The 27,997-nt window shown below is 39.2% G+C and overlaps 1 protein-coding gene across 3 annotated transcripts in view; it reads left to right on the plus strand.

Moving 5' to 3' along the window:
• otofa (otoferlin a) overlaps positions 1-27,997 on the plus strand; it is a 62,246-nt gene that overhangs the window by 8,493 nt on the left and 25,756 nt on the right. For 2 of the 3 annotated variants that reach the window (XM_017456223.3, XM_017456224.3), the window contains exons 3-8: positions 8,008-8,096; positions 13,349-13,448; positions 17,030-17,226; positions 26,309-26,379; positions 26,651-26,765; positions 27,111-27,165. In XM_017456223.3, the coding sequence (XP_017311712.1) occupies positions 8,008-8,096; positions 13,349-13,448; positions 17,030-17,226; positions 26,309-26,379; positions 26,651-26,765; positions 27,111-27,165 (627 nt within the window). Of the gene's footprint in view, positions 1-8,007; positions 8,097-13,348; positions 13,449-17,029; positions 17,227-24,622; positions 24,854-26,308; positions 26,380-26,650; positions 26,766-27,110; positions 27,166-27,997 lie in introns of those variants that run through there. The other variant, XM_017456226.3, reaches the window with a different exon arrangement.

Raw genomic sequence — 27,997 nt, forward strand, 5'->3', positions numbered from 1 at the left:
GGATATTTATTTATTTATATTATTTTATTAATTAATCATTATTAAATAGATATGACTCTTTTGAGATTAGTGTTGCCTAATCCACCATTATCACCTCAAGCTCTTTTGATAGATGCATTTTTACTGAACCTATTATTCATGAAAACACAGCAATGATACCTAAATCAAAATCTTGTGGACAAATCCATCAGCACAAATTCTCTGTGTGGTTTTCAACAGTATTTGATGCATTTATTATGAACCCCACTGATCGTTGCCACCAATACCAAGCTTATTGCTTTCACTACGCTTCTCATATCACAGTCATGCATTTCCCGTTATTTTTGTAAACAACTCTATTACATCTTCAACTTCATCCTCCTCTTGGTAATCCAAGTTAAACACATGTCTTATTACTATTAAATCTTGTTATTTAATAACTACTCTGGATTCTTCTTTAACTACAATTGGATCCACTTGGAAATGGGTCTAGGTACGGAAATGAAAGCCTGGACGCCTCAGTCTTTATTTTAAAGGTTAAGATCCCTAAAAAAAATACTTCTTTGGTGTATAAAACCCCGATCAGGATCGTTTGACTCAGTGTTCTTCCATTTAAAGAAAGACATCCTCTTATAACATTGTGTCTCTAAACCTACCATCGCATCTTTCTCCTATTGTGATTCTGGCCTGATTAGTGAGTCATGTCCAATCTGGCATCACTTGCCTTATCATGCTTCATAATGGTGATAAATACGGCCCTAATATAAATGCTGTATATTCAGAGAGATATGGACTGAAAGGCATCATTGTAAAGTGACAAAGTTACAATGTTTAAAATTGATAGACACTTAATTGGGCATAGTTTCTATAGCACGTTCGCCTCACACCTCCACGGTCGGGGGTTCGAGTCCCGCCGTGGTCCTGTGTGTGCGGAGTTTGCGTGCGTTTGCCCGGAGTTTCCTCCGGGTACTCCGGTTTCCTCCCCCAGTCCAAAGACATGCACGGTAGGCTGATTGGCGTGTCCAAAGTGTCCGTACTGTGTGTACGTGTGTGTGATTGTGTCCTGCGATGGATTGGCACCCTGTCCAGGGTGTACCCCGCATTGTCCCCGATGCTCCCTGGGATAGACTCCAGGTTTCCCCGTGACCCTGAAAAGGATATAGAAGATGGATGGATGGAGTTTCTATAAAAAAAATAAAAGTGAGTGGAAAGTGGAAAGAAACAATAACAGTTTGAGACATCAGTCTGAGACATGCTACATTAAGATAATTTCTTCTTCTTGCTCGGTCTCTGCTGGATGCATCTTTCTACATAATAAACTTCTCGCTGCTGGAGCTGATGACTGAAGCCTATTATCTCAGCCCCCTCCAGTCGATATGTATCATTATGATCATCACATCACAAAATGCTACTTCAAACATTAGATTATTGTACCTCATTTTTACGTTCCAGTGACATTAATAAATCTTTGTTTGTTTTTTTTGCAAAAGGTCAAAGTTCTGTAAGTGAGACTACACAAATACATTAATGAGGATAATAAATGAGTGAAGCCGGTGGTACAGTGCTCATGTGGGCTTTTAGCCACACAGTGTGGTTGAACGGGGTCTGCATCTGGTTGACCTGTTGTTCAATGTGAGGTTGCTGGTAGTCTGATGAATACGGCTGGCTTAAACACATGTGGAAAGGTGAAATTAATTGGACTGCAGAAGGAATTTGAAAAAGTCTTCTAACGACGGTTCTGGGATCAACTTATTAGAACATTTCATGCTTGAGAACAGATAGATATTTTAATTGAGTTTGTAAAAACTATTCGGAAGGAACACGATGTGAACAAAATTCCTACGTACCTAATTATAGAGAGAGAGAGAGAGAAAAAAAAAGCGTGAAGATCAGACTCCAGATCTAGAGCGCTGTATTTTTCATGCTTCAGTGACATGTAACGTTGCATTGAACCAGTATAGAGACCCGTTCGGTGAAATCCCCCCCCCTTTAATAGAGATTCTGCGTGTATTTTTGTCAGGTGGTCTGATCTCTTGCTCCATTTGCATAGTCGAATAGAAAACACAAATAGAAAAAAAGCGAGTCGGTTTGGGTTCGATATCGATCTATTCATTCCTTGCTATGCGATAGCAAAAGCAAGAGCAGTAACAAGATGAAAGCATGATAAATCATAGAAAGGAAGAGGTCATAGAAAGATTCGCCATGACTAAAATGTATTAAATGTCACAGAAATAAGTGCTGCTCGTGCTGTGAAGCCATATGGCTCGGAGAAAATGTGTGCAGAAATGAAAATCTCCACGTGAAACCATTCCAAATTAATGTGGTGCGCTAACACAATCTGCACAACCTTGAAGCTTCCATAGTTAAGATATCCTTGTGAGATACTGTATGGTGAGCTGTGCTATGAAATGCCGTAAGCTGAATAAGAGGATGGGAAAGAACCAGACGTACGAGGGAGGAGAGCTTGGGGAGAATACAGTAGACGACTGTGCAGTCTTGACCTATTAGGGATGCGGTTTTAAGTCACGACCAGAGTACTTGCTGTTTCTAAGGCTGAAAATCGATTTCTCTGTTTCTCAACCGAATTCCATCCCGAACCCAGTCTTAGCCTTGATGTGACTTCGTGTCTATGTTATTTAGAAAGCAGAGTTCCACTAGAGACGGAGTAAAAGCGAATGAAAGGTAGGAAAGGGAGATGAACAGAGAGTGTAACTGAGGGAGTGAGTGAATAATTCAGCCATTCGACTTTAAAATTGATGAGTCCTTGAGTTATAGTCTCGGTGCCTCTGCAGTTGTGTGGATCTTCAAATCTTCATTTTTTTTTTTTGACAAATCATTTCAAGGAATAACGTCTTGCTTTATACCATAAATAACACCATATTAATCATATAAACAGTGACAACATTAATTATACACAGTATGTTCCTTTGAGCATTTGGATAGCGAATAATGCGGCAGGAAATAAGCTGTAAAAAAAATTACATAAGTAAAAAAATCACATTGGATTGGCCCGATGTGCCCGATGCTCCCTGGGATAGGCTCCAGGTTCCCCCGTGACCCTGAAGGAAGGATAAGCGGTATAGGAGATGGATGGATGGATGGAAAAATCACATAATACAGAAAACTGTAGTCATCAATCAGGAAACTTCTATGTCATCTCGGCCTGTCAATTATTCGGCACAGGTAGCCCATACAAGGGTGATCTATAAATGAACAGGAAGTACTATCCATCCATCCATCCATCCATGCATCTATAATCTGATTTATTTTCTGTACCACTTATCCGACACAGGGTCACGGGGAAACCTGGATCCTGTTCCAGGGAACTCGGGGAGCATCGCAGGGCACAATCGCACACACATTCACCCACTATGGACAATTTGGAAATGCCAACAGCCTACAACACATGTCTTTGGACTGTTGGAGGAAACTGGAGTAGCCGGAGGAAACCCCTGAAGCACAGGGCAAAGATGCAAACTCCACACACGCAGTGTGGAGGCAGGATTTCAACCCTCAACCCTGTGCTTCAGGGGGTTGACTAAGCCCCTAGGCTAACCACTAAGCCCCTGTTCCCTCCAGGAAGTACTAGTAAAAGGAATTTCGTTTTAATTCACTGAGCCAGTTCTTTCAAACTCTGCATTTTAACAAATAAATCATCTGGCAACCCTAAATCTGACGTATATATATATTTTTACATATGCAAACCATCCACTTTAATAGGAACACCTGTACATCTGCTTATTTATGCAGTTATCCATGCAGCCAGTCATATGGTAGCAGTACAATGCAACCATAGTACAATGCAATGTGACTTTAACCATGGTATGATGGAATACATTGAGTATTTCAGAAACTAAACTGCTGATCTCCTGGGAATTTCACACACAGCATACTCTAGAGTTTACACAAAATGCACAAAACAGAAAAATAACTAAATCAATCAATTACAAAAAAAAAAAAATGATTTACGAAAAACAAAACAAAAAAACAAACAAACACTGAGTGAGTGACAGTTCTGTGGGTAGAAATGCCCTGGTGATAAAAGAGGTCAGAAGATAATGCCCAGATTGGTTCGAGCTGCCGAAGAAGGATTATAGTAACTCAAATAATCACTCTTTACACCTGTGGTGAGCAGAAAAGCATCTCAGCATGCACAAACAATCGACCTTGAGGTGAACGGGCTACAAGAATTTAAGGATATCACGGGCACAGGCTCATTGAAACTGAACACTTGAAGATTAGAAGTTAGTAAGAATCAATAATGTTGCTTAACAGTAGCTTTGATTATGAACTCTGTTTGTAAATAAAAACATGTTTTTAAATAAAAATTTAAATTGTTAAAAAAAAAAAAAATTGACATAATTTTTTGGTCACTTTAATAAATAGAGTTTATTAGCTGGACTGTCGCTTTAAGAGCCTTTTTCAGGGGAAAGGCATCTGAACAGTAGAATTAACTGAAGTCAGAATTAAAAACATGAAAAACATTATTCCTGTTTTCAGGCATAAACATAATAACAACTTTGTTTGACGTTATTGTTATTAGTTTCATTAGTGCTTTATTCTTAATGGGCAGCCGATACTCTAGGTTGCGGCAAATCGGAGACTAACGTGGTTCATCTCCATAGCAGCAAAACCACCATTAATGAACTTAACAATGTTAGTCTCCTGAACGGTGAACACTCATGGGAAATGCGAATCAAGATTAGAGTGGTCTGGGCTTCCAGAGAGCAGGGTTCAATGGAACTGAAAAAGCAATAAAAATAAACACGCTATATGGCCAAAAGTTTGTGGACACCTCACCATCACACCTATATGAGCTTGTCGGACATCCTGCTTCACAAATATTGGTGTTAATATGGAGTTGGACCTCACTTTGCAGTTATAACAGCTTCCAGTGTTCTGGGAAGGCTTTCTACAAGATCTGTGGGAATTCTGGCCTATTCAGACAAATAACGTAATAAGCCCCAAGAAGCCATGGTTTACAGCTTTTATAAAACGGTTACTACATACACCTCGCAATAAAATGAACACACAGCAACAAAAAATGCAATCATTTATTGATAACAAATAATCATTCTTCAACTAGGCAATGTAGTTCTTCGGCAACATTTAGCAGAATGGTTGCCAAGTAACACACAGACAGCAACACACTGTAGTTATAAACACTTTATACTCCGGTCCAGTAGGTGGCACCAATGCGTCTTTCAGATTTTCAGCTCGATATCGGCCGCGTTTATTGAAAGTGGAAAAGCTTCAACATATGACTGAGTAACAGTAACAGAATGCGTAAAGTGGTATTATTAGCCTAACAAATGCGAAAGGCGGCGCTGAGATTTCTCTCTCATTAATTTCAGCATCTTCCTCCTCTATCCTGTCCATCGCTTTCCGCCTCTCATCCATGCTGAGCCCACCCAGTAAATCAAAATTCACAATGTTGGACAACATCGGTGCCTCGCAAACATCCGTGATGTTGGACACGGAGACCTGGCTTGCAATCGACGTTCCAATTCATCACGAAGGTGTTCAGTGAGGTCAGGGCTCTGTGCAGGACATCGGAGACCCTCCACACCAAACATATCAAGCCATTTGTCTAAAATGTCTTTGCATGCTGTAGCATTAACATTACTCTTCACTGGAACTAAGAAAAACAGCCCCAGACCATGATCCCGCCTCCAGCAAACTTTACTATTGGCACTGTCCCCTCTAAAAGTATTGGAACGCAAGGCCAATTATTTTGTTTATGCTATACAGTACACTTAAAACATCTGGGTTCGAGAATTCATCAAGAGATGAATATGATTCTATAGATCAGAATTTGAGCTTTCATTTCCTGATATTTGCATCAAAATGTGTTAAACAACTTAGAACATGGCAACTTTGCTGGCAGACTAGCCAATTTTTAGGTGAGCAAAAGTATTGGAACGTGCACTCTTAAAGTAAATAACACTTAACGTTCGGTTAAAGGTAAATCCCTTGCTTCAGATCTCGTTGGCTCCACTCTGGGAGTTCGCGTGGTCTACTGCTTCACGGCTGAGCTATTGTTGCTCCTAGATGCTTCTATTTTCCAAGTTATATACTCTGGAAATTTCTGATGTTCATGTCTGTTGTTCGTTAAACATATATATATATATATTTCGTATGAACAACTGAAATTCACTGACCTCATATTAAGAGCGTAATTAGCACAAGAACACAAGAGATTTGTACATCTGTGTGTCGCTGAGACCGAGACGCATAGCTTTTCAAATCCACCCTCACATTACTCTTTTTACTGTTTCTCTGGTTCCTAGTTACTAGACCGTGACCAAAAAAAAAAAAAAACAGCATTGAGACTTGTCATGAAGTGTTTACTTATTTCCCTTAAGGTACACTTCTTCACAAACATAGCAAACACAGGACTGTAGGATGGTGACCAAGAGAAATCAGCAGACAGCGTTTTGCGCTCGAATTCCCAGATATTCCCTCTTGTTGTGCCACCATCTCTGCTTAAGGAGCTGAATAGATTTCAGTCTAGCAATAACATTTACACTAGGAATGCAAATGATGTGGGGTTTTTTTTTTATTGTGGTGAACTCATTATTTGGGAATATTCTAAACTGGATCTCAGGGTAGTATTTTAGAAAGAATTTGATAAATGTAGCCATATTACTGTAACAGTAGTGCGTCCCTGTGTACTCATTGATTACAAATCAGGTCTGACAGTCGCAGAACTTGTGGCAATGGAACCACAGGCTCGGAAAGGAAAATGGGGTTTACAGTGCTTACAGAAACATTGGGTTGAATTCACAGTCAAAATGACAGCTTGCTTTAATTGTGTGTGTGTTCGGTATGAGAGGCATGTGGTTGACTGGATGTACAACTCAGATTATCGTTGTGGCTTTTGAACCATCATCAGTGACGTCCAAAGATGCTTAAATAATCAGTGAAACGTACTACGTAGTGATCCTATTGGAAATTTCTTGCCTTTCCCATGTTTTACTCTTCAAGCCTCGGTCATATTATTATTACCGTAGTATATTGACGGTACTTTTTCTTTGTATGAGAGGCATATTGATTCTCAAACTGAGCATATTTATGCTATATTCATCTATGTTCACCTCTGTCATATATTTCCCCCCGACACGTCGTAAAAGCGCTGTAACAAAACCTGCCATCTCATATTATACACATTGCTGGAGTGTCCTGTTCTTTCACAGTGACCTTGAACGGTGACTGTCATGCAGTTTAGTGCCGGAAGGCCCGGCGCTCCTCATTATCACGGTGTAAAATGACACGTCTGACAACCCTTACAGGTCTTGGCTGTGTGGATGTGTTGGACAGATGGGAGCTCCAGGTCTACGAAACAGGAGGAGGCTGATAGATCATTTCACTGACAGGTGGTCCAGAACGACACGAATTAAGTTCCGCAGAGTTCGAGATTGCCTTTGAAAGTTTCAGGAGTATCAGTCAGTGGCCGGGTAGTGTTTTGTCAGTTCTCCAAGCCTATCCACCACAGAAATGAATATCATGCAATTTCATGCCTCTGTCTGGCTGTTCTACATCTTCGGCGTTATCAGAAACAGATATAGAGAAGCGTATATAGTTTTGTTATACTTCTCGATATTTCTCACTCCGCAGACTCGCATTAGGTATTATACTGTAATGAATGGAAGGAATGAAACACTTGGAGGCATGCCGTTTTAGGAAAATAGTCATTGCCATATCACACCACCCCGAGTCGATGATTTTCAAATACGGCACATCCTGAAATGTTTTGTTCTCCCATATACCGCTGCATTTTGCTAGTGAACATCCGTTCCTCAACAAAAAACTGTTCCTGTCGTCCTGTTAGTTACTGCTGTCACGTTATACCATTGACTCACATTGGCATATGATGAACAATAAGTGTTGAGAAATTAAGCCTTCTGTTCATTCAATCATTCATTCATTCAATCATTCACCTCCAGTAACTGCTTACTGGATTGAACCAGAGACCCTGAAGGAATGTATTTAATTGATTATTTCTGATGCATTTTTTTTTTCCTTCAGGCATTTCGATGGCCAGTTGCCAGTAAAGTGGATGGTACTGAGATGTTGGAGATCCATATATACAACTACAGCAAAGTCTTCACTAACAGGTGTGTAAATCTTAATAAAAGTAAAGTGTTTTGTACAGAAATATTCCTCAGAAACACTCTAGAATATATCTACATAATGTAAACCATGCAATTACAATAAAACCAATGGCCCCGATTTATCACAGGACCCCACACACGGGTTTAATTGATCCTACAAGCATTTAATACATCCCATGGTTTTATATTCTTATAAACTCACACCCGCCGAAGTAAATATTTTCAACATAAGCAAAAGAAAACAAACGTGAAGCTAATACCACTTGCATCAGTTGTAGCCTCTGAAAACTGCTTTGCTGTGCTAGTTTCTCATGCAAAAAATCATAGAGGAAGCGTGCATTATGAAGCATAGGCCAGATTGTGCGTTTTTTTTTTTTTTGTGTGCTTGCTTTTGTTTGTTTTTCGAAAGCTCGCCGTAAAGATTGAAACCAGAAGTGTGAGCTGGGACTGTTAACCTGCAGGAGTCGTGAGCGTGGGACTGTTAACCTGCAGGAGTTGTGAGCGTGGGAGGTTTTTACTTTCATGCGCGTGCTAGCAAGTTGTCAGATACGGGGCTCAAATAAAGGCCAGGTTCATTAACATAAACATGTGTCGGTCCGAAGTATCCGTCTGCTCCGAATCGTGGGGGTTACTAGATTGTATTCTGTATATTTTGTGAAATAGAACAGGTACAAAGAAAAACAATAACCCTATGTTAACATTGTTTCCTGTGGTATAGATTTAAGAAAACAACAACAACAACAACAACAAAATGAGTTTTGACTCTGCTGATTTTAAATCTGAATGCGGATACAGATACAAATATTTGGATAAATATAAACAGACAGTTGCATTGCTTTACACGCCGGGTGGGTGGGTATGGGGGGAGGTTAAGGGAAGGCTTTTTGAGGTTTTTAATGCTATGACGATTTCCCCCACAGCTTGAATTACAAACTGCTCCTTTAAGGTTAAATACCAATGTTTGCATGTGTGCATGTGTCAAATCGTGTAAAATGCTTTTGTAGTTTGTGTTCAGTATGCAGAGTCGGATTTTCTACTGCTGTAGTGGGTGTGCGTTTTTCATGCTATTAACCTTTCCTGCAGTCATGCGGTGCAACCTGTTTTTCACAGGCTTGATGGTTGTTACTTTTAGGTTCTTATCATTTAGCCACAGCCCTGTGAGTACCTGCTAAATCCTGTATCCTGACAAGGCGTGACACATCTGTGCCCCGCGCTTGAGATGTTTCGTGTGTGTGTGTATGTGTGTGTGTGTGTGTGTGTAAGAGAGAGAGAGAGAGAGAGAGAGAGAGAGAGAGCATGCTCTCTTGTTCCTGGCCCCTTGCTGGGATGAGTCACTGCCACTGCCATGAGCAGCTTGTTTATAGATTTTCTGCCTCTTTTGCCTCAGTCTTGAGTTGAAGTCCATTACATATACCTGCTTACATAACATTGTAAAGACAAGGCAGTGATAAACCACATAGATAACGGTACAGATTTCAGCCTTCCTAAATAAGCATGTCACTTGCCTGTCATTTAGAATAATAAAAATCTCACTGAATTAACATGCCAGTGCAATATATGCGAGTCCCCTAACTCATTAGATATCTAGCGGTATGCCTGAAGATGAGCGAGGGGACGGAGCATTTGCAGGAAAGCTGTGAGCCAATTTTTGTGTGAGTGTTTTGAGAGGAAAGAATAGTCACTGTGGGAAAAAGCATACTCATTAAAAAAAAAAAAGAAAGTATAAAAATGATCAAGGAAAAAAAAGTCTCAAAATTAGTACAATAGTAGGATTATATTAATAACAGGCGAGACGTTCATTTTGTGTGTCTTGTGGACAGTCAATTTTCCTGAAATTATTTTATAGTTGTTGTTGTTGTTGTTTTTCATTTTGAGCAAAATCATAGTTTGTTGATATTTTTTAACTTATGCCACAGGCATCATATATACTAACCCAACCCTAAAGGTACTGAGAAAAAAAAGAAAGAAAAAGAAGTGGCTCAAGTCTTCCCTGGGTGAATAACATCAAATTTGAAGACACTGCAATAATTACAGAAACAAGTTCATCAAACCCCAACATGACAACACAGTCCCTAGCTCTATATCTACGTTAAACAGTTTCAGAACGATTATGTTTTTAACATTAATTTCCTAGCGCATAACACAACTTCGTATTTGGACACAATATGACTGTAGTAGATAGTTCCGAATCAGCCAGGTGGTGGCGCTGTAGTTGTCTCCTCACCTTCAGAGCAGTCACTGTGAACAAAGAACAGTGACACTGCACGACAGGTCTAACAGATCAGAAAAGATGAGCAAACACAACGCGTCGATATTAATCAAGAGCGACCTCAAAGAGTCTGCTTCGGAACGGTTTCAACATTCGTTTAGCGCTCTGGTGTCTCTGATATCTAATCTTGATTCCAGTATTAATCCCAGAAATCATATGTTCACTCCAAAATATATCGAGGAAACAAAGAGAGCAGAAATCAAACTGCTCAACAGCAGCAAGAGTCAGAAAGCCAGATTGGAAATCAGGCAAAGAAATACAGAGATGAACCGCAAGGGTCGAGGCACATCGAGGCAATAACAATGAACACGACTGAGAGCTTACACGGTATAGACGCTGGAAAGGCGACAGAGGTATTGCAATCATCCCACAGTTTAAATACGTCTGATTTATATAGTGATTGACCAGCGTTCAGGCGAGTGTAGCCTTTGCTTGTGGAAAGGGAGATGTCTTGAGTCCATGTTACACGTGACATTTTCTGAGCATGGTACACAGGACTACATAAACTGGGGCCTCCATGGATCTTTATCCAGCACATATCACATGGATTGAGATCTTGGGAATTTGGAGGCCAAGTCCACACCTTGATCTCTTTGTTATGTTCCTCAAACCATCCTGAACATTTTTTTTTTTTGCAGAGGTAGGGCGCACTGTCTTGCTGAAAGACTCCACTGCCATTATTAATGTTGGGGTGTTCTTGGTCTGCAATAATGTTTACGTAGGTGTCAAATAACATTCACATGAATGCCAGGAGCCAAGGTTTCTCAGTAGAACGTTGCCCAGAGCGTCACACTGCCTCCGCCGGCTTGCCTTCTTCCCATAGTGCATCCTGGTGGCATGTCTTCCAGATTTAAGCGACGCACACGCACCCGGCCATCCACGTGTAAAAGAAAACGGGATTCATCAGACCAGGGCAGCTTCTTCCATTGCTCCACGGTCCAGTTCTGATGCTCACGTGCCCATTTGTAGGAGTTTTTATTGGTGAACAGGGGTCAGCTTGGGTACTCTGACCCATGGCTATGCAGCCTTTCTATCATGGCCAGTATTAACTACTACTGATGACTAAAACACTTTCATTTGATGCGGTTATATTTTGTTTTTGCTTTTAACGAGCACTTTGAACATAGACCAGACATCCGAACAGACATCAGTTTTGAATTTGAATCGGAGAATAAACACATACTTCTCTACTGATTCATCTTTAAACATTATTTATGGTGTAGACTGTTTTTTTTTTTTTTTTAAACAAGCCATAATGTCACAAACAAAATCAAAATGACATCTCCATGAAAGTCTGTAAAAATCTGGTTTGGTTTGATCTGTTGAAATGTTTTGAGACTGTGGTCCACCAGTTCACAATCCTGAGTCAACACCATTGTCTCTTGGGCATATTACAGTCCACATGGTCATTTGAAAGAATTTAAATAAAGGTAACTCTTAAGATTTGCCTTAAATGTTTTTGCTATAATTGGATACATCTGATTTGAACATGCATTTCTCAGCATTATAACGAGGTATTGAGAAATTGCTTGTTCTTGGGATCAAGTAATAAGACATTATGACAAAACTCACTACATCTTGTTGATCGTCCCTTGTGTGTAAATACCTCCGTTCCAACACATGAGGGTTGATGCCAGCTTGGGGATGTAGTGTATCCAGCCAAAGCTGTCACCTGGAAACTGAAACCGGCATATATTCTGATCAGTCATCTTCCTGTGAAACGTCTGTTCTCAGCCAAGCTTGGAATAAACTGATAATCAGACACAGGACAATAGCTGTAAATTCCCCCTGATTCACTCAAACAAACAAACAAACAAACAAACAAAGCCACGTCCTGAAAAGAGAGGCAGAATGAAATTATAAAGCAGATGAAAGTCAATTGTTTGTCGCCTGGAAGATCAATAATGCATAGATGGTCTTTTGAAAAGCACATCAGGAGTCAGAACCTGATCCCAGATCAGTGAATTATTCACTTGTGCAGGTCTGTACACTGCAAAGTCGGTCTAGAGTTTACGACAAAGTAGCCACCAAAGATCATAAGGACACACCTACTAATGTTAATGTCTGGTGTCTTTCCAGCCTAGTCTATAAGAGAAAGATCTGCATCTTCTCAGCACAGCAATAGACAGACACGCTGTATAAGATAATCATGATGCTAAAATCGAAAGGAACATTAAAAGGGGTGATCAGTTTGAAACTCGGAGATGAGCAGAGCAGTGGGAAGAGGAACTGGACCAAAAAAGAATTTAAAAAAATGTGTGTGTTAAGATTGCAATCAAGCAATCATGCTGACCTAGTTTTAGAGGGTTTGTATCACATTTTATGGTGTGAGAGAAAAGGCATCAATTATTCAGTGTATAATTTCCATTAAACAAAGAGAGGGTTGCATTCCATCCCGTTCATTCAGAGGAATACAATGGAGTATGTTAATTTTTCATGATTGAAATAAGCTTGTGAAATCACACTGCATTATTACAGCAAACAATTACAAGTACATCGTCGGAATTCTGCCATCGAATCTTTATATCGGGGGGCATGGGGCATTTTGCCTCGCACCTCCAGGGTTGGGGGTGTGATCACCGCCTCCCACCTGTGTGCGCGGAGCTCGCATGTTCTCACTTGCTTTGGGGGTTGCCTCCAGTTTCCTCCCCCAGTTCAAAAAGACATTCGTTGTAGGCTGATTGGCATTTCAAAAATTGTCCGTAGTCCATCGTGTTTAATCCGCACGTGCGAGGGAATAAAACTCAAAAAGAAAACACCCAAATAAAAATAAAAAAAAACTATTCTTAGAGATGACCTTTTGCATGTTTGTATTTGTGTGTGAGTGTTCGTATATTTGTGTTGCTCTCGTACAGATGTGGAAGCTGATATCCTGTACGTGACTGCCATTACTAGCTGTAGACTCACCTAATAAAGAAAGCTAATAAAGAATTAGACGACTTTTTCTTTAGATTCGTTTTTATTTACCTTTATGTTTTGGTCACAGATTGATCGGGACCTTTCGTATGGTCCTACAGAAGGTGGTGGAAGAAGGCCATTTGGAGGTGTCTGACACGCTCACTGATGACAACAACACATCAATTCTGGTGAGAATTAGACTGGAATGAGGTGGTGTGTGTGTGTGTGTGTGTGTTGACGAAATACTATAGAACTTGTGACATCGCAGACATTATATGACTTTACTGCACGATGTACCGTACTGCACTGCACTGCATCTTCCCTTCTGTCATTAGCGAAAGCCTTCATTTATCCTGACACTTCTGCTTGCTCCATAGAGTCACGTTTTGTTTACAGTTTCAACAAAAGCCCATTGTCATGACCACATGTGCTTTCAAAAACTAGTTTTATTCATTACTCTCGCTCACAAGCAGCTTATCTGTCCCTGACATATTGAGAGTGCTTTACGGTGGGTTTTCCATCATCATTTGTCTGTGCCAGGGTTATGAATGAGAAGGCCTAATAAAGATGGTTCAGGCCTGGAGGTGGTTTATTAGTCTTTGCTTCTCTTAAGCTTCTATTGACTTTGACTGAACTGCCTGACATTATTGTCTGCTCGTGCTGATGGAAATAAATTCAGCAGGGAGAGAAAATCACTGACTAAACACTCCGTCACTTTTCTTATAAACAGAACGAGACACTGTCTTCCAGGCTTGATTAATTCAGCTGTCTAATATAATAAGATGTTTACAGAAAGGAGTATAGATTGTGTCACATAGAATTTGTGCTAAACTTCGAAATGGTTCAGGTCAATATCTCACTAAAAAAATTCTTACTGAAAAAATATAACTTGGTCAAATCAGTACCCATGAACGCTTCAATGGTGAGTATTACAGCTGGGTTGGATTTCAATGCAATTCAAATGGGCAAAATAGATACGTTGTATTTATACAATGTGTTGTATTTATACAATGTATACATATTATTTGGTGTGTATTATACATATAACTAAATACGTAGTATTTGGGTGATGTAGACCCAAATTTGGGTGAAGTATTTGTTGTGATGTGGGGTGACAAGTAGTGAACGTCCACAAAACAGGGTCGCAAGGAATAGGACAAGACTTAAGGCTGTGCTCGATGTTAAGAAAATACCGTCTTATCTGCAGAATCTGAATATCACACCCCACTCCACCCCACATATCAGCACAGCTCATTACTTCATGACCCCCCGCCCTCAAAAAAATAAAAATAAAAATAAAAAATCGGCTTGTACCCAACCAAAATAGCAACATGTCATAGCAGCATAGTTAAATACACTCGCACTGACATGAAAGCAGGTGCTGCATCACCTCAGTCGAAGTAAATGCTGTATATTTTAACCATAAATACTATCCCAGCATTTAAGCAACACCAAATGCACGACTTTATCGATGGCAGTGTGTAAATCCTGCACGGATGATAATCAGAGGCTGGAGTTTAAAGTCAGGGGCTGTGGTACGGTAAACTCTCAGTCATGATGTCAGGTAACATCTCTGGTTCCCTGTGAGTCAGTCTCTGGAGAGGTAGATTACAGAGCACAGGCTAAACGTTTTCGTGTTCCTCCACTCAGGAGTATGTAAACATAAGCGGAGAAGGTAACTGATGCCAGCACGTCAATGCCAGTTTGGCCATCCTAGCAGGACATTTCGCCACTTCTCACATGCCAGAACGATACTTTAGACACTTTAGCTAATGCTACTTTAGCTGTTAGTTAATCATGAAGTAAGCAGACGAGGTTGAAGTTGACATATACACAAGAAAATATTCGTGTGGCATATTTTTGTGTTTTTTTTTACACACACACACACACACACGCACGCACAATTATTGACATCTTGTCAGTACTCATTGTGAATATACTGTATACTCTTGAGCTCTGTATAGTCTTCTATATAGTTTTTAACTTGTGTTTCCACTGATTCTAGTGTCTTCCTTTAGTATTTTCTCTAGAAATAGCAACACATTTCTCCTGCCAACTTTGCAATGCTCAGACGGCCTCTTTTTTTGCTGAACTACCTAGCATCTAGAAGAGTCTGACTGAAAACGTGCGTGTCTAGATAGTCTAGATAGCCAAAGTTCAATCTTGCTATCGAGCTAGCAAGCAGTGAGAGATACCAGGGACGTTCTCTGATATACATGCATCTGTTGACGTTTATGTGACAAACGCTATGCAGCCGATAGCAGTCCAGTAAAAGTAGGCTTGGCTAGTTTCCTTGTTAAATAAGAGCATGTATTACGATTTCATGACATTGTCTGTCGACATGAATATTCAATAAAGAAAAGGTCTTTGCGGTATATGTTCTCTCGAGAACAATTAGCGATATGGAGCAGAGAAGCCGCAAAGAGGACAATAGGCGTACTCCGGTAAGCACAACAGGTAGAGACAATTACCCTATCAGCATGTGATGAGCTTCACTGGGTGTCTGTAATAACTTTTTCACACGTCTCTGTGCCTGGATGGTAATTAAATGAATGTAGGAGGGGCAAGTTTCTGCAAGTTCATTTTGTCTGTGAACCTATACGATCGTGTCACACGGTCACATGATCATGTTTATTATCGGGCAGCATCTACTATTAAATGATTAAAGAACTTACAGTGATACATCTGCTGGTTCATTTATTTTTAGAAAATGAATCATTTTGCATAACAGGAATAAAAAGTGGCTTTACAGCCGTTGTCGACATTATAAATTTGATATAATAAGGTATTTTATTCAGTCTTTGGGATCGCACTCGTCTGATTTTTGTTTTGTTTACTTGTTAATGGGCTCGATGTAGGTAATATGGATATGAAGTTTTACGACCCATGCCAAGTAGGTTTTTCAGAGATCCTTCAGAAGCATCCGTCTTTTTATAGGGAGTGAATGCACACGCTCGGAAAAGTAGCATCTGTCAACAACGCAGCACGTCGCAACTGTCACAAACTTTTTCTCAACGGCAAGAGGCAGCATCCCCGTGCAAAATCACTGACATGTCTAAAAAGGGACTAAAAAGATCAAATCACCTCGATGTAGGTAATTTGTTTAGCAATTTTCTCAAGGGAGGAGGGAAAATAAATAAATAAATAACCCCCCCCAAAAAAACAACAACAATATGGCTGATACAGATAGAAATAAAATCACCAGAATATAATGAAAGTACTTCAGTTCCACATGTGTATTTAATGCCATATGAATAGGGCATGAATAGGGTAAGACATATAAGCCAAATGTGTCTATATTTACTTTATTACATTTACTTGAGTAGCTTTTTGAAAAAAAAAAAAAAACTTTTAAGAGTAGATTTAACTGGCCGTACTTATACTCTTCCTCCAGTTCATTTTTAATCAAAGAAATGTACTTTTACTTCCGTACATTCGGTGGCGTTCCTCCGTTACTGTTAGATGTTAGTGAATATATATAGTTTTAATAATCCGTTTGTATCACGTATAATGAGGTCGTGAGTCTCGTGGTACGCTGCGGTGGCGTTACTTGAGTAATTATTTTTATAAGTAGTTTTACTTGTGCTTGAGTAAAATTTTTGCCTATTCTACCCACCTCTGGCATTTACGAAAGTAATAGAACAACATATGACAATGAACAGCTTCATATAGATAAGTGTGTGTGTGATACAGTTAAAAGAGATGTTTGTTTATTTTTTAATTGTTGTTCATTTGATTAATACATTTCCTAATTAATCTATTCTTACAGACGAGTATCTCCATAGAGATCAGGTACCAGCCGACGGATGGGAGTGTGAGGGTGTGGAGTGATGGGGAATTCCTTGATGTTCCTGATGATCGTGATGGAATGTTCCAGTTTGAGACAGAGAGCCTGCTCTCAGTACACAGCCAGAGCTCAGGAACATCGCCAGGAAGATCAACCCACAGCATCCCTACTTTAAGGAAGTAAGTGTGTTAGACTCTCCGGAGTCAACATTTGCTTTTTAGGTCCCGCTTGATGATGATGATGATGATGATGATGATGATGATGATGATGATAAATATCAGTGGTGATCAGTGCCTGTCAGTTATAGCTGTCAGTTATAGCAAATGACAAAAATTAATTTAGTACTCTGATCTTTAGCTGGACTAGCATAATGCCTGCTGTTTACAAGCAAGAAACCAGAAAGATTTTGCTATTCAACCATCTGGGACAAGTTTGGACGGGGGCAACAAGACGCTGGAAAAGTAAGTGTTACTAAAAAGAAACAGCTGGAGGTTAATTGGGAACAGGTCTGTAAGATGATTGGGTATAAAAACAGTATCTTAGAGTGGCAGAGTCTTTCAGAATTAAAGATGGGCAGAGGTTCACCAATCTGCAAAAAAAAAAAACTGCGTCTATAATTCGTGGAACAGTTTCGGAATAATGTTCCTCAATAATAAAATTGTGAAGACTATGAATATCTCATCATCTACAGTACATAATATCAACAAAAGATTCCGAGAAGATGGAGAAATCAAGGGACGAGGGTGAAAATCGATACTGCATGGCCGTGATCTCCGGGCCCTCGGGCGGCACTGCATTAAAAACAGGCATGATTCAGTAATGGAAATCACTGCACGGGCTCAGAAACACCTCCAGAACGCAGTGTCTGTGAACACAGTTCACCGAGCCATCCACAAACGCTGTTTAAATCTCTATCATGCAAAGAAGAAGCCATATGTGAACATGATGCAGAAACGCCACCGTCTTCTCCGGGCCAAAGCTCATTTAAAATGGACCGAGGCAGTCCACTGGAAGTCCACAGTCCAAGTGGAAAAACTGTTCTGTGGTCAGACGAATCTAAATTTGCAATTCTTTTTGGAAACCTCTAAACTAAAGAGGACTAAAGAGGAGAGGAACCATATGTCTTTTTTATCAGCGCTCAGTTCAAAGCCTGCATCTCTGATGGTTTGGGGGTGCATTAACGCCTATGGAACAGGCCGCTTGCACATCTGGAAAGACACCATCAATGCTGAAAGGTATATACAGGTTTTAAAGCAACATCTTCTTCCATCCAGATTCCATCCCCTCTTTACTTCTAAGAGAATCTGTCTCTCTAAGATACTCTTTTTATACCCAATCATCTTACTGACCTGTTACTAGTTAACCTAATTATTTGCTAAATATTCCTCCAGCTGTTTCTTTTTACTAACACTTACTTTTCCGGGGTTTGGTTCCCCGTCCCAACTTCCTTGAGACGTGTCGCGGCCATCAAACTCAAAACGGCCTTATTTTTTCCTCAGAATGGTACGTTTCCGCAGTTTAAACATCTGATATGTTTTCTATGTCCTATTGTAAATAACATATGGGTTTACTGTATGAGACTTGCAAATCGTTGCATTTTATTTACATCTTTGATTTACATTGCACACAGTGTCCCATCTTTGTTGGAATTGGGGTTGTATATAAGAAGCAGTTAGGATGTCCTCATGGCGTTCTAATATTTTGGACTTCACATAGCACTGTTACGAGAGGAGAATATAAAGCGAATATTGTGACAGTGCAGATATTGTGAGATATTCTATACATTCTATTTACTAGAATAAAGAACTGCAGCATGAGTGATGCTGTTAAACATTTTACTGTGGCATTTTTTTTTAAATGAAATATGCAAAGTTGTACTTTGAATGCAGTTTGTAATATTTTACATACAGTTGGGGATTTGATTAACGTATAGTGCATGTGTTTGTTTGAGATGTTGCTGACTAATGTGCTGTTTGGGGGTTTTTCTCGCGGAATAGAGTGTGGGATGTGGTATCGATTTTCACTAAGCCTCCTGGTTTCGACAGACGTGCTCATCCATCAACTGCCATGTAGGTTATAACAATGTTATTGTAACCCGTGTCTGTGGATGGATCATCTACATGAACAACGTATGGGGTCCTGAACATTATTTAATCCTTATGTCTGTGCATATGTGTAGATGAGTATTAACCTTTTTTTTTTTTCTTTTATCCATTCCTGATCTCTCATTTGGTAGACAGCAGTCTCTAGAGTTCAGTTTATGTCTGAACATGAAATCCCTAAAACCACTATGGTGTGTTTAGTAAGATGCCAAGAACATAAACTATGTTGTGTTAAGTGTTTTGCTGTTTGATTTTTATTTTTATATATATATATATATTTATATATATATATTTTTGAAGTACAGCGTGTTCTTTTAAAATACTCAGTAATAAACAACAAACAGGTACATGACAGAGACTAATTTACACCTAATTGTTAATATAGTAGCTACAGGGTGCCTCCAGAAAGAACATGACAACAATGTGCTCTTTCATTTAAGTTATTTAATAGTCTCTTTAATGTTCATTAAATTATTATTATTTTTTGCTCAAGGCTAAGGTCTGAGCTTTTAAAGGCTCTTTTTTCTGATGCTGTGGTGATTCATCCAGCATCTACTCTCTCTCTCTCTGTCATATCTTCATGCTATTCACTTTATTCTCTTTCTCTCTGCCCCACAGTAACGTTCTCTTTAATTCTTTATGTCTCCTCTTAGCAGCCACCCGATTACGCTGCAGGTTCCTATTAGTTATAGCATCATCTCGACACATTTACTCATGCTTCACATGTTAAACGATAGAGAAATGTTCTACTTTTTAGATACATGCATGATTTCTCACATTGCAGTCAACCTGTGGGTCTTCATGTGTGTTATGCAGGGCTTATGTAATGTACATTAACTGCTGGAGTTGCCCTGGTTACAGAGAGGCAGAGGGCTTTGGCAAATATATATATATATATATATATACATTTTTGATTCTGACAGCTCTTCTGTACCATTGCCTTGTGAGATATAGCGCAGTATACGTTGGTTCCATACTGCAGGATCTCGGCGGGAGCAGTAGGTCATCTGGGTATTTCTTGCAAAATTGGACATACTACTCCTTTGGCTTCTCACCTACTCTACAGTAGGGTAGTAGGGATATTCAGATGTAGCTATTGTGAAAATGTCATTCTGCTGAGCCACACATGCATAGTAAGTTTTTAAAGAGATGACCCTATTTTTCATTAAATACATTAAATGCCAAATTTGAAATCAAACTCGACTGAGCTCACATGAACGTAGCTAGAAGAGCACCTCAGGCTTCATGTTGTTGAACTGACATTTCAACTGACACTTCTTATTAGTATGTTTGTCTTTGCTCCCTTTACGCTCTGTATGTGACTTATTATACCAATATTATGACATTGACTGTGTGGGCAGATGTTGTAATTTGTATTAGATAAATAAATCACTGTTTTTACCTTTATTACTTGTGATCACTTTGGGACTAGCCCTTAGGAAAGATTTATCTTGCTGTAGAGATTACGCCAACTGTTTGTGCCTCAGTAGTCTGTGCCTTAATGTGTCCTCAGGGTGAAAGGCACAATGTTAAGAAAAATGGCCTCGTGTATGCATTTTGTTCGCCATCTTACGTCCCATCCTGCTGTAATGAAACCTGGAGGTGACGATAAATTTTCTCTTCATGTCAGTAGACGAATAAGAAGCGAAGAGAAATAAAACACAAGTACAGAGAAGAGTTCTTGATAATTGTCGCGCATGTGTGTTGAAGGGTCGTGGGTCAAACCAGAGTGTACATGTGGCTAAAAGAGCTCATGGTATGGTGGGTCACTTGAACATTTCAAAGCAGCTCTGGAATGGTTGCATCGCTGGCTTACACCCTTTTTTTATACTGAATTTCGCCCTTTTTACTGAATCACTGAATTCTGGTGGACGGATTCCTCTAAGCACCCTGTCCAGGGTGTACCCCGCCTTGTGCCCCATGCTCCCTGAGATAGGCTCAAGGTTTCCCCCGTGACCCTGAAGAGATTAAGCGGTATAGAAGATGGATGGATTCCTCTAAGCACAGTTGTGCCATGTTCTTTATCATTTTTAAATAATGGATTCAAGTTCAGAGGGATATTTGAATAATCAAACCCTGAGAACGTTGTCCCTGAATTGTTCTGATCGCTCCCTGGTCTTCATGCCGTGTGTTTAGAAATAGGCGCTAAAAAACTCCGAGGCCTCACAGGAGCAGGTGAATTTGTATTGAGATCATGTGACTCTTTAATTGCATACATGTAAACTCCATTCCAATAATGATGTGACTTCCGATGGCAGCTGCTTGCACCAGAACTATGGGTTTCACAGCAACGAGGGTGAATACTTATGCAATCACTTTTATATATATGATTCTGTGTAGAATCAGGACACCTAATTCCCAAGTCTCTTTCAGTTCCAGGGTGTAAATAATACAATAATGCCACAGGGGGTAAATACTTGTGCAGGGCAGTGTAAGGGTGGCGTGATCCACACATTTCCAGCTAGTTGAGCACGTAGCAGTGGGATAACACGACGAAAGAAAGACAAGGACTGGTTTATGATGCACTTTAAAGATTAAAGCTACTGGCTCTCGAACTGAATCCCTAACACTCCCACATGATTCAATTATTAATGTTAATGTTCATTTTGCTCCTACACACCTGAAACAGCTCATTTGCATTTAGCTTTAGAAACAGCAAGTCACAGCAAGACAACCCTCAAACCAACAGAGCCTAATTATTCTAATAATAAACTCAGGACACTGTGCCGAGTAATGGATCCATCTAAGATATTAAGTTTAAGCCAATTAGCCAAAAGCAATAATGCAGAAATCTTCAAGCAATCCAACACCCACAGGAAATTCGTTATAGTCGTTTAAAAAAATAAAATCAAAATCTGTTCAATTTCTTTGTTTTCGAGCCACGTTTATGTTTGTTGTTGTTGTCGGTTTAAGTAACGTATATCGCGTCGCTCTTCTCTTCCTCTATGAGCTATAAAAGATATCAGTGTGGAGGGGGCTGACTGAAGTCACCTTACCTTCAGCCAGATTATTAGTTTCTATTCACATATAGACATCGCCATAGTTTCCCTCTGTCTCTGTGTATGAAATGACTTGGAATTGTCAGTTAGGGTGGGTGTTACATCACTCAGTTCTTTCTAAACGCACACATCGGTCTGGTCCTTGGGATGTCGTTTGGCTTTGAATTAAATATACTGTGCTCGGAATTTCTGCTCCTGTAAACAGAAACCTAGTTATATGAAGTGCTTGATTTCCGTGAACAGACATTATGTAGCAAATTATTTCAGTGGAGACAAGTGGAGATCACAGAGTAAAACAACAACAACAACAACAACAACAACAACAAACCCTTGCTTAAGCTTCCATTGAGACAGAAACACATCAGCGAAAAATTAAATGCGTTCGGATCAAACGGCGTGAAAATAAAAAATGTTATGTAACTGTAAATAGAGAATGTTGCAGTCTTAGATCATTTGTGCATCCCTTCAGATCGTATATGCTGTTTATTCAACCGTGCTGGCCAGGGAAGCTTAGCCCGGGCACACATGTCTCTTGAGTAGAGAGAACGGGATTATAACCAAAACATGCATTATTCATCTACAACCTTTCTGCTTCTCATTTGTTTATATTTATATTAATTCCAATTTTAATTGTATTGCCTCATCAGGTGGCAGGGAGATGTTGCCTTTGCTATTGAATTCTCTCTATGAGGTGTGTGTGTGTGATTCCCTGTATCTAACACACACATAACACAGTTCTAATTATAATCACACCCTTCTTGAGATGTCTCGGGTATAAGGAAAGACTCGGTGTTTAAACTAAGTCTACTGTAAATGAGTATACTGCCTTTTTAAAGCTGACTGAATGGAAAAAACAAACAAACAAACAAACATCGAGCTTTCGTATTGAATATTAATTGAGTATTATGCAAGACTACTTTACAATAACCATTATTCAACATTCAGGGTTTTTTTTTTTTTGTGTGTGTGTGTGTGTGTGCTATTTTTATGAGAATTGTCACTCTCTAGTCATTTTTATGATTTTTGGAAAGGTAACTTGCACATCGATTCAGAAACTAACCAGCCATTTAGGTGTGTAAAACAGCCAGGGGTAAATAACAAAGTGCTCCGTGTACAATAAGTAGGAGGTGATTCAGGACTCCTTGGAACTGCTGAATTATTAAAGTTGAATGGAGGTACAATTGGTCCTACAGCATGTATTTCTCTTTAGGCGGTAGCTAACAGTTATTGTTTTAATTTTTTCAGTTAATTGACTTTTTTTTCTTTTTAAATATATATCACTGCTACTACTCATTATACTCAATTATATATATATATATAATTGAGCCAAAAATTACAAACCGGAAATGACAAATTTAGCAAATAATAAAGATTAAACCTTTATATAAGGCATTAAAAGACTGAAACATTGAGATATTTGTTTCTTTTTTCAGTTACTTCATTAATTTAGCCATTTATTTATTCATATATGTCGATTCATTTATTGCAAGCAGTTAGCAATGGCTGTAAGTTAGTCAAAAGTCTTACAGGTCTGAAGGGGCCCAGCTAAATTGTTGTGCATTTCTTTAAAAATAACAATACACACATATTTATTGAAAAACGTAGACGAGTAAAACATTTTGAATTTTTTTTTTTTTTTTTTAATTATAAAAGCCCGAGGACAGTTGCCGGCAGGCTAACTACTAAATTCTTGATATTCGTCATGACATTGCTTGATCCATCCTGGTAACAGTATTTATCCAAAATAAATAAATAAATAAATAAATAAATAAATAAATAAAATAAAATAATCTTTTGTTTCTATTTTATACCTACTTTCTCTTTTTCAAAAGGTCATCTGAAAAAGTATGGAAAAATAAGAAATATAAATATAGTAGGGTGTGTTTTCACAAGATATACATATACATATTTTTCATTCCAGTTCCTCGGGATGATGCCGGAGTGTTTTTTTCCGATTCACGCCACAGAGGGTTGCGAGTCATTCCGTCATACAGTGAATGAACTTAAGCAACTAGGCAAACTGAGATGCAGCTTTTGTGCTGTGACAGTTTCTGAAATCTTCTCTAGACCGAACAAGCGTTGTACTGAAACAGACTTAAATATACCCATTTATTAAAGGACAGTAAGTTGAGGAACTCCTATTCACAATATACTCATAATGAGATTTCCTTGCCACTGTCACCTCTAGCTTGCTCATTAAGGGTCTCAATCTACATCTGGACTTCTGTTAATGCTGTGGTGTAAAACCCTGTAGAGGCGGTAGTTATTGTGTTGTTCTGGACTCGAGTGACTGGTTGACCTGGAAGTGTCTGCTAGCATGAGTTTGTATGCTGCTGAATGATTCATTTAGTCAAACATTTAATCAAACATCTTGAGTTTAACCTGAAACCGAACCTCCTCGGCGATGCTCTAGTTTGTGTTTGTTGATCATGTGATTGTTGAAAATGTGTTGGTGTAGATGTGGTTGTGTGTGTGTGTGTGTGTGTGTGTGTGTGTGTGTGTGTGCGCATGCACACCTGCATTTCTACTAATACCATCTCAGGTTCCCTGCTTATTGGTGACCCCCCTCTTCCTCCCGGTAGTGACTCTTCTCCGATTAGACAGGTGAAATGAACACATAGTCCGCCAGCTGCTCAGGACTGCTTTGCTCACAGGTTCCTATTTTCAGGGGGTCCTTGGACATCGAGAAGTACACAGTGTGTATGGTATGTGCCTTTGTGCTTCAGTGTATTTTATTGTTCTGATCAAATAATTAGTTGAACTCGATGCTACAGGCGTGTTTTCCTGTTTCTGTGAATCTTTGCTGTATTTGATTGGGACCGGTGTTTTCGAGGCTTTGTCAGTAAGCATTGTCGGTTTAATCAACTCCTACAGTGCTTAAAAACAAACAAACACCTCCTATACAAATGAACACCGAACGACCGGATTAAGCATTGTAGGTATCTACATACTGGGGTTGTTGGAGTTCCTAAACTATGAACTTGGTGTTTGTGTGCATTTCTAATTTTTGTACTTGTTATCTGTAAAAGAAGCGCATGATAACCGTGGAAACTAAACATCATCTTTACGTTCTCGGAATGATTTCGACAAAATACCGTGTTCTTGTACGAGGACATAGGGGTAGCACTTTCTCCAACTTGGTTTCGGTTACTCTGTTTCTTTCTGTAACAAACTGGCCCTTGCTTCTGGTCAGTGTGCCGAACTTATTCTCGCATATAAATGTACTGTATGTAGTAAACACTGTATGTTCAATTGTAGAATTAATGTACGTCGGACGGATGCAGTCGATCGTTTTCTCTTTCAGTTGTCAGCGACGTTTAACGGCTCGTTGAGAAAGATGTGTTTTTAGCTGTAATGCTACAATTTGCAAACGTGCGATACGTGCTTTCATCGTACGCACTATAAACCATGATTTGCAAACAGATAACTGATTATTGAACGAATTAGTAATGTTCTTTTATTTTTTTTAAATGGTGGCTTATTCCCCGTAGTAATTCAGTATGCCCGCCTGACAATTTTTGTTCTAATTTAAATAACAACACCCAGAAAAAAAAAGAAAAAAAAAGTGGTATAGATTGCTTTCATCTGCTCCTGGACATTGATCCATATCAGCGGCTAATTGGACAACTGTACCCATCTTGTTTAATTATTAAACCTGTGCATTTGCCAAGCCAGGCTGTGACATCATCAGCCTTTTGTAGTACTGCTGATATTTGAGCAGTATAATATCAGTGCAGTGTTACCAGATAAGGCCAGTGCTATTGTAACTGGGTTTTTCCTCCGGTGAAATGGCTGACGTATATGTGTGCTAAAAACTTTCCATTGTGAAAACAGTAACCACAGTATTGATTGGAATTGATCATGTATGCATTGGAACCTATTTATATAGCCTATGTGTAGTGCATTTAAAGCCATAATTCATTATTATTACTGGAGCTTCACGCCTTAACGTAGTCGAAAACTCCATTTGGCATTTACACCTGAGCTGTAATAATGCTCAGGTTGTAAGGTCTGTACGTCGTATGCAATATGCATATTCGAACACTAATCGACTTTAAATATTTGCCTCTCAAGTGATGTATAAAGTGTGCGTACAGTATAATGTATACAGTATATCCAGACTCTATTTTTGAACCTTATATTGTATTGTTGTACTTCAGAGCAGGAAAAGGAGTGTTTTCAGCCATGAAGCTTGGAAAGGTTCGTAGCTCCAAGGACAACCACAAGAAAGGTACATTTCTGTTCATTTACAGCAGTGCAGGGATAATAGCTCACACTGAATAGACTTTCATCTAAATGCTTGTCAGCAATTATGGGTGGAGGATTTTTTTTTTTACCAGCGCATATCGATGTGGTTAAAAGCTGCTTAGCATTCCATTAGGAGTCATGAGTAGGGATGACTTTCTTGCATTGTACACTAAGTAATAACGCCGTGTTTGAAAGTCTGAAAGTTAACACTCGCATTATTATCCCCTTCAATCGAATTTGACGTTTGTGTCTAGATGATCCTGCCATCTTGGAAACGGAGGATCTTGGCCATAAAGGCACAAAGCGTGACCCAGACAGTATCTCCCTGGCCTCTGTCACCGCAGTGACCACCAATGTCTCCAATAAGAGGTAGATCCACTCTCAGAATTGAAATACGTTGTTTTATAGTCCAAACCAGTCTATTACAGTTTATACGTTATCATTTCTACACTCTGAGAAAAAAGATTACTCGACCATGTCTTTCCTTGTTACCGTGGCGATACCCTTATCTTTTATACCTTTTAATATTTATGTTTCACCTGCAATAGTGGATATATTGTAGGTATAAATATAATTTTAGAGTCCAATTACCTTCATTTCCTTTTGAAGTGAAGCTTTAAAGGTGCACTATATGCACATGTCCGGGTAAAGTATACAAAAGTGTATGCATAATGGTACCACTGGTACAGATTAATACCCTTTAATGTGTTCCAGATCAAAGCCAGATATTAAGATGGAGCCTATTGCAGGAAGGCCTGTGGATTACCAGGTATGGAAGGAAGTGAAGTCTTGATAAGAGAACCAAACTAACGACTCTCAATAGCCGTACCTCCTACATGTATGAGTTTCAGGGCTTAATAATATACCCACCCGTATTCATCCGCTTTGTTTACTGCTGAATATGTGTATTTTCCTCTGAAATGCGAACGCTTTAAGACACTACATTAAACCCAGGCCTTTGATGTGTTAGCGCTAATTATGCTCAGTCTGGCGTCTGTGATTTTTATTCCCAGGACCAAATTATTTTGATGCAACTAAGTAGGTGAATTTAATTTAACATAGAACATAGCTTTCATGTTTGTTTTTTTTTCCCCCTTTCAATACAGCTATTATTTGGTACAAGCTGTACGTTTAATTATTCTTACATACGTGACTCCTTTGCACAAAAACGCGCATTCTTCATTACTTTTTTTAGCCACAGCTTACATTTATTTTTTTTTCCCCAAATATAAAGAAGAATTTGGTGGGATTTGATGGCTCTGGTGCTTACTGTGGGAACTGGGTTTCCTAGTCACCGGCTTCATTCGTAAAGCGAACTGCCAGTGAGCACCATTCTCGCATCTATGAACATATTCTCAGCCACTTCAGTCTCTAAAATATTATCTTGTTTTTTTTTTGTTTTTTTTTCTAATTATTTTATTTTGCAGTGGATTATCCATGCAGCAACCAAATCCACACATAACGCTATTGTAGATGTTGCATTTAAAATGGTTTCTGGTCCAGCAACTATAATATCTAAAGTGGTTATTGATTAAATGATCTTAGATATGAATGAATATTATAATATACTAACACGTGCAGTTACACTGCTTGAAAAAAAA

The sequence above is a fragment of the Ictalurus punctatus genome, chromosome 25 (genome assembly GCF_001660625.3).
Source record: "Ictalurus punctatus breed USDA103 chromosome 25, Coco_2.0, whole genome shotgun sequence".
Lineage (NCBI taxonomy): Eukaryota > Metazoa > Chordata > Actinopteri > Siluriformes > Ictaluridae > Ictalurus > Ictalurus punctatus.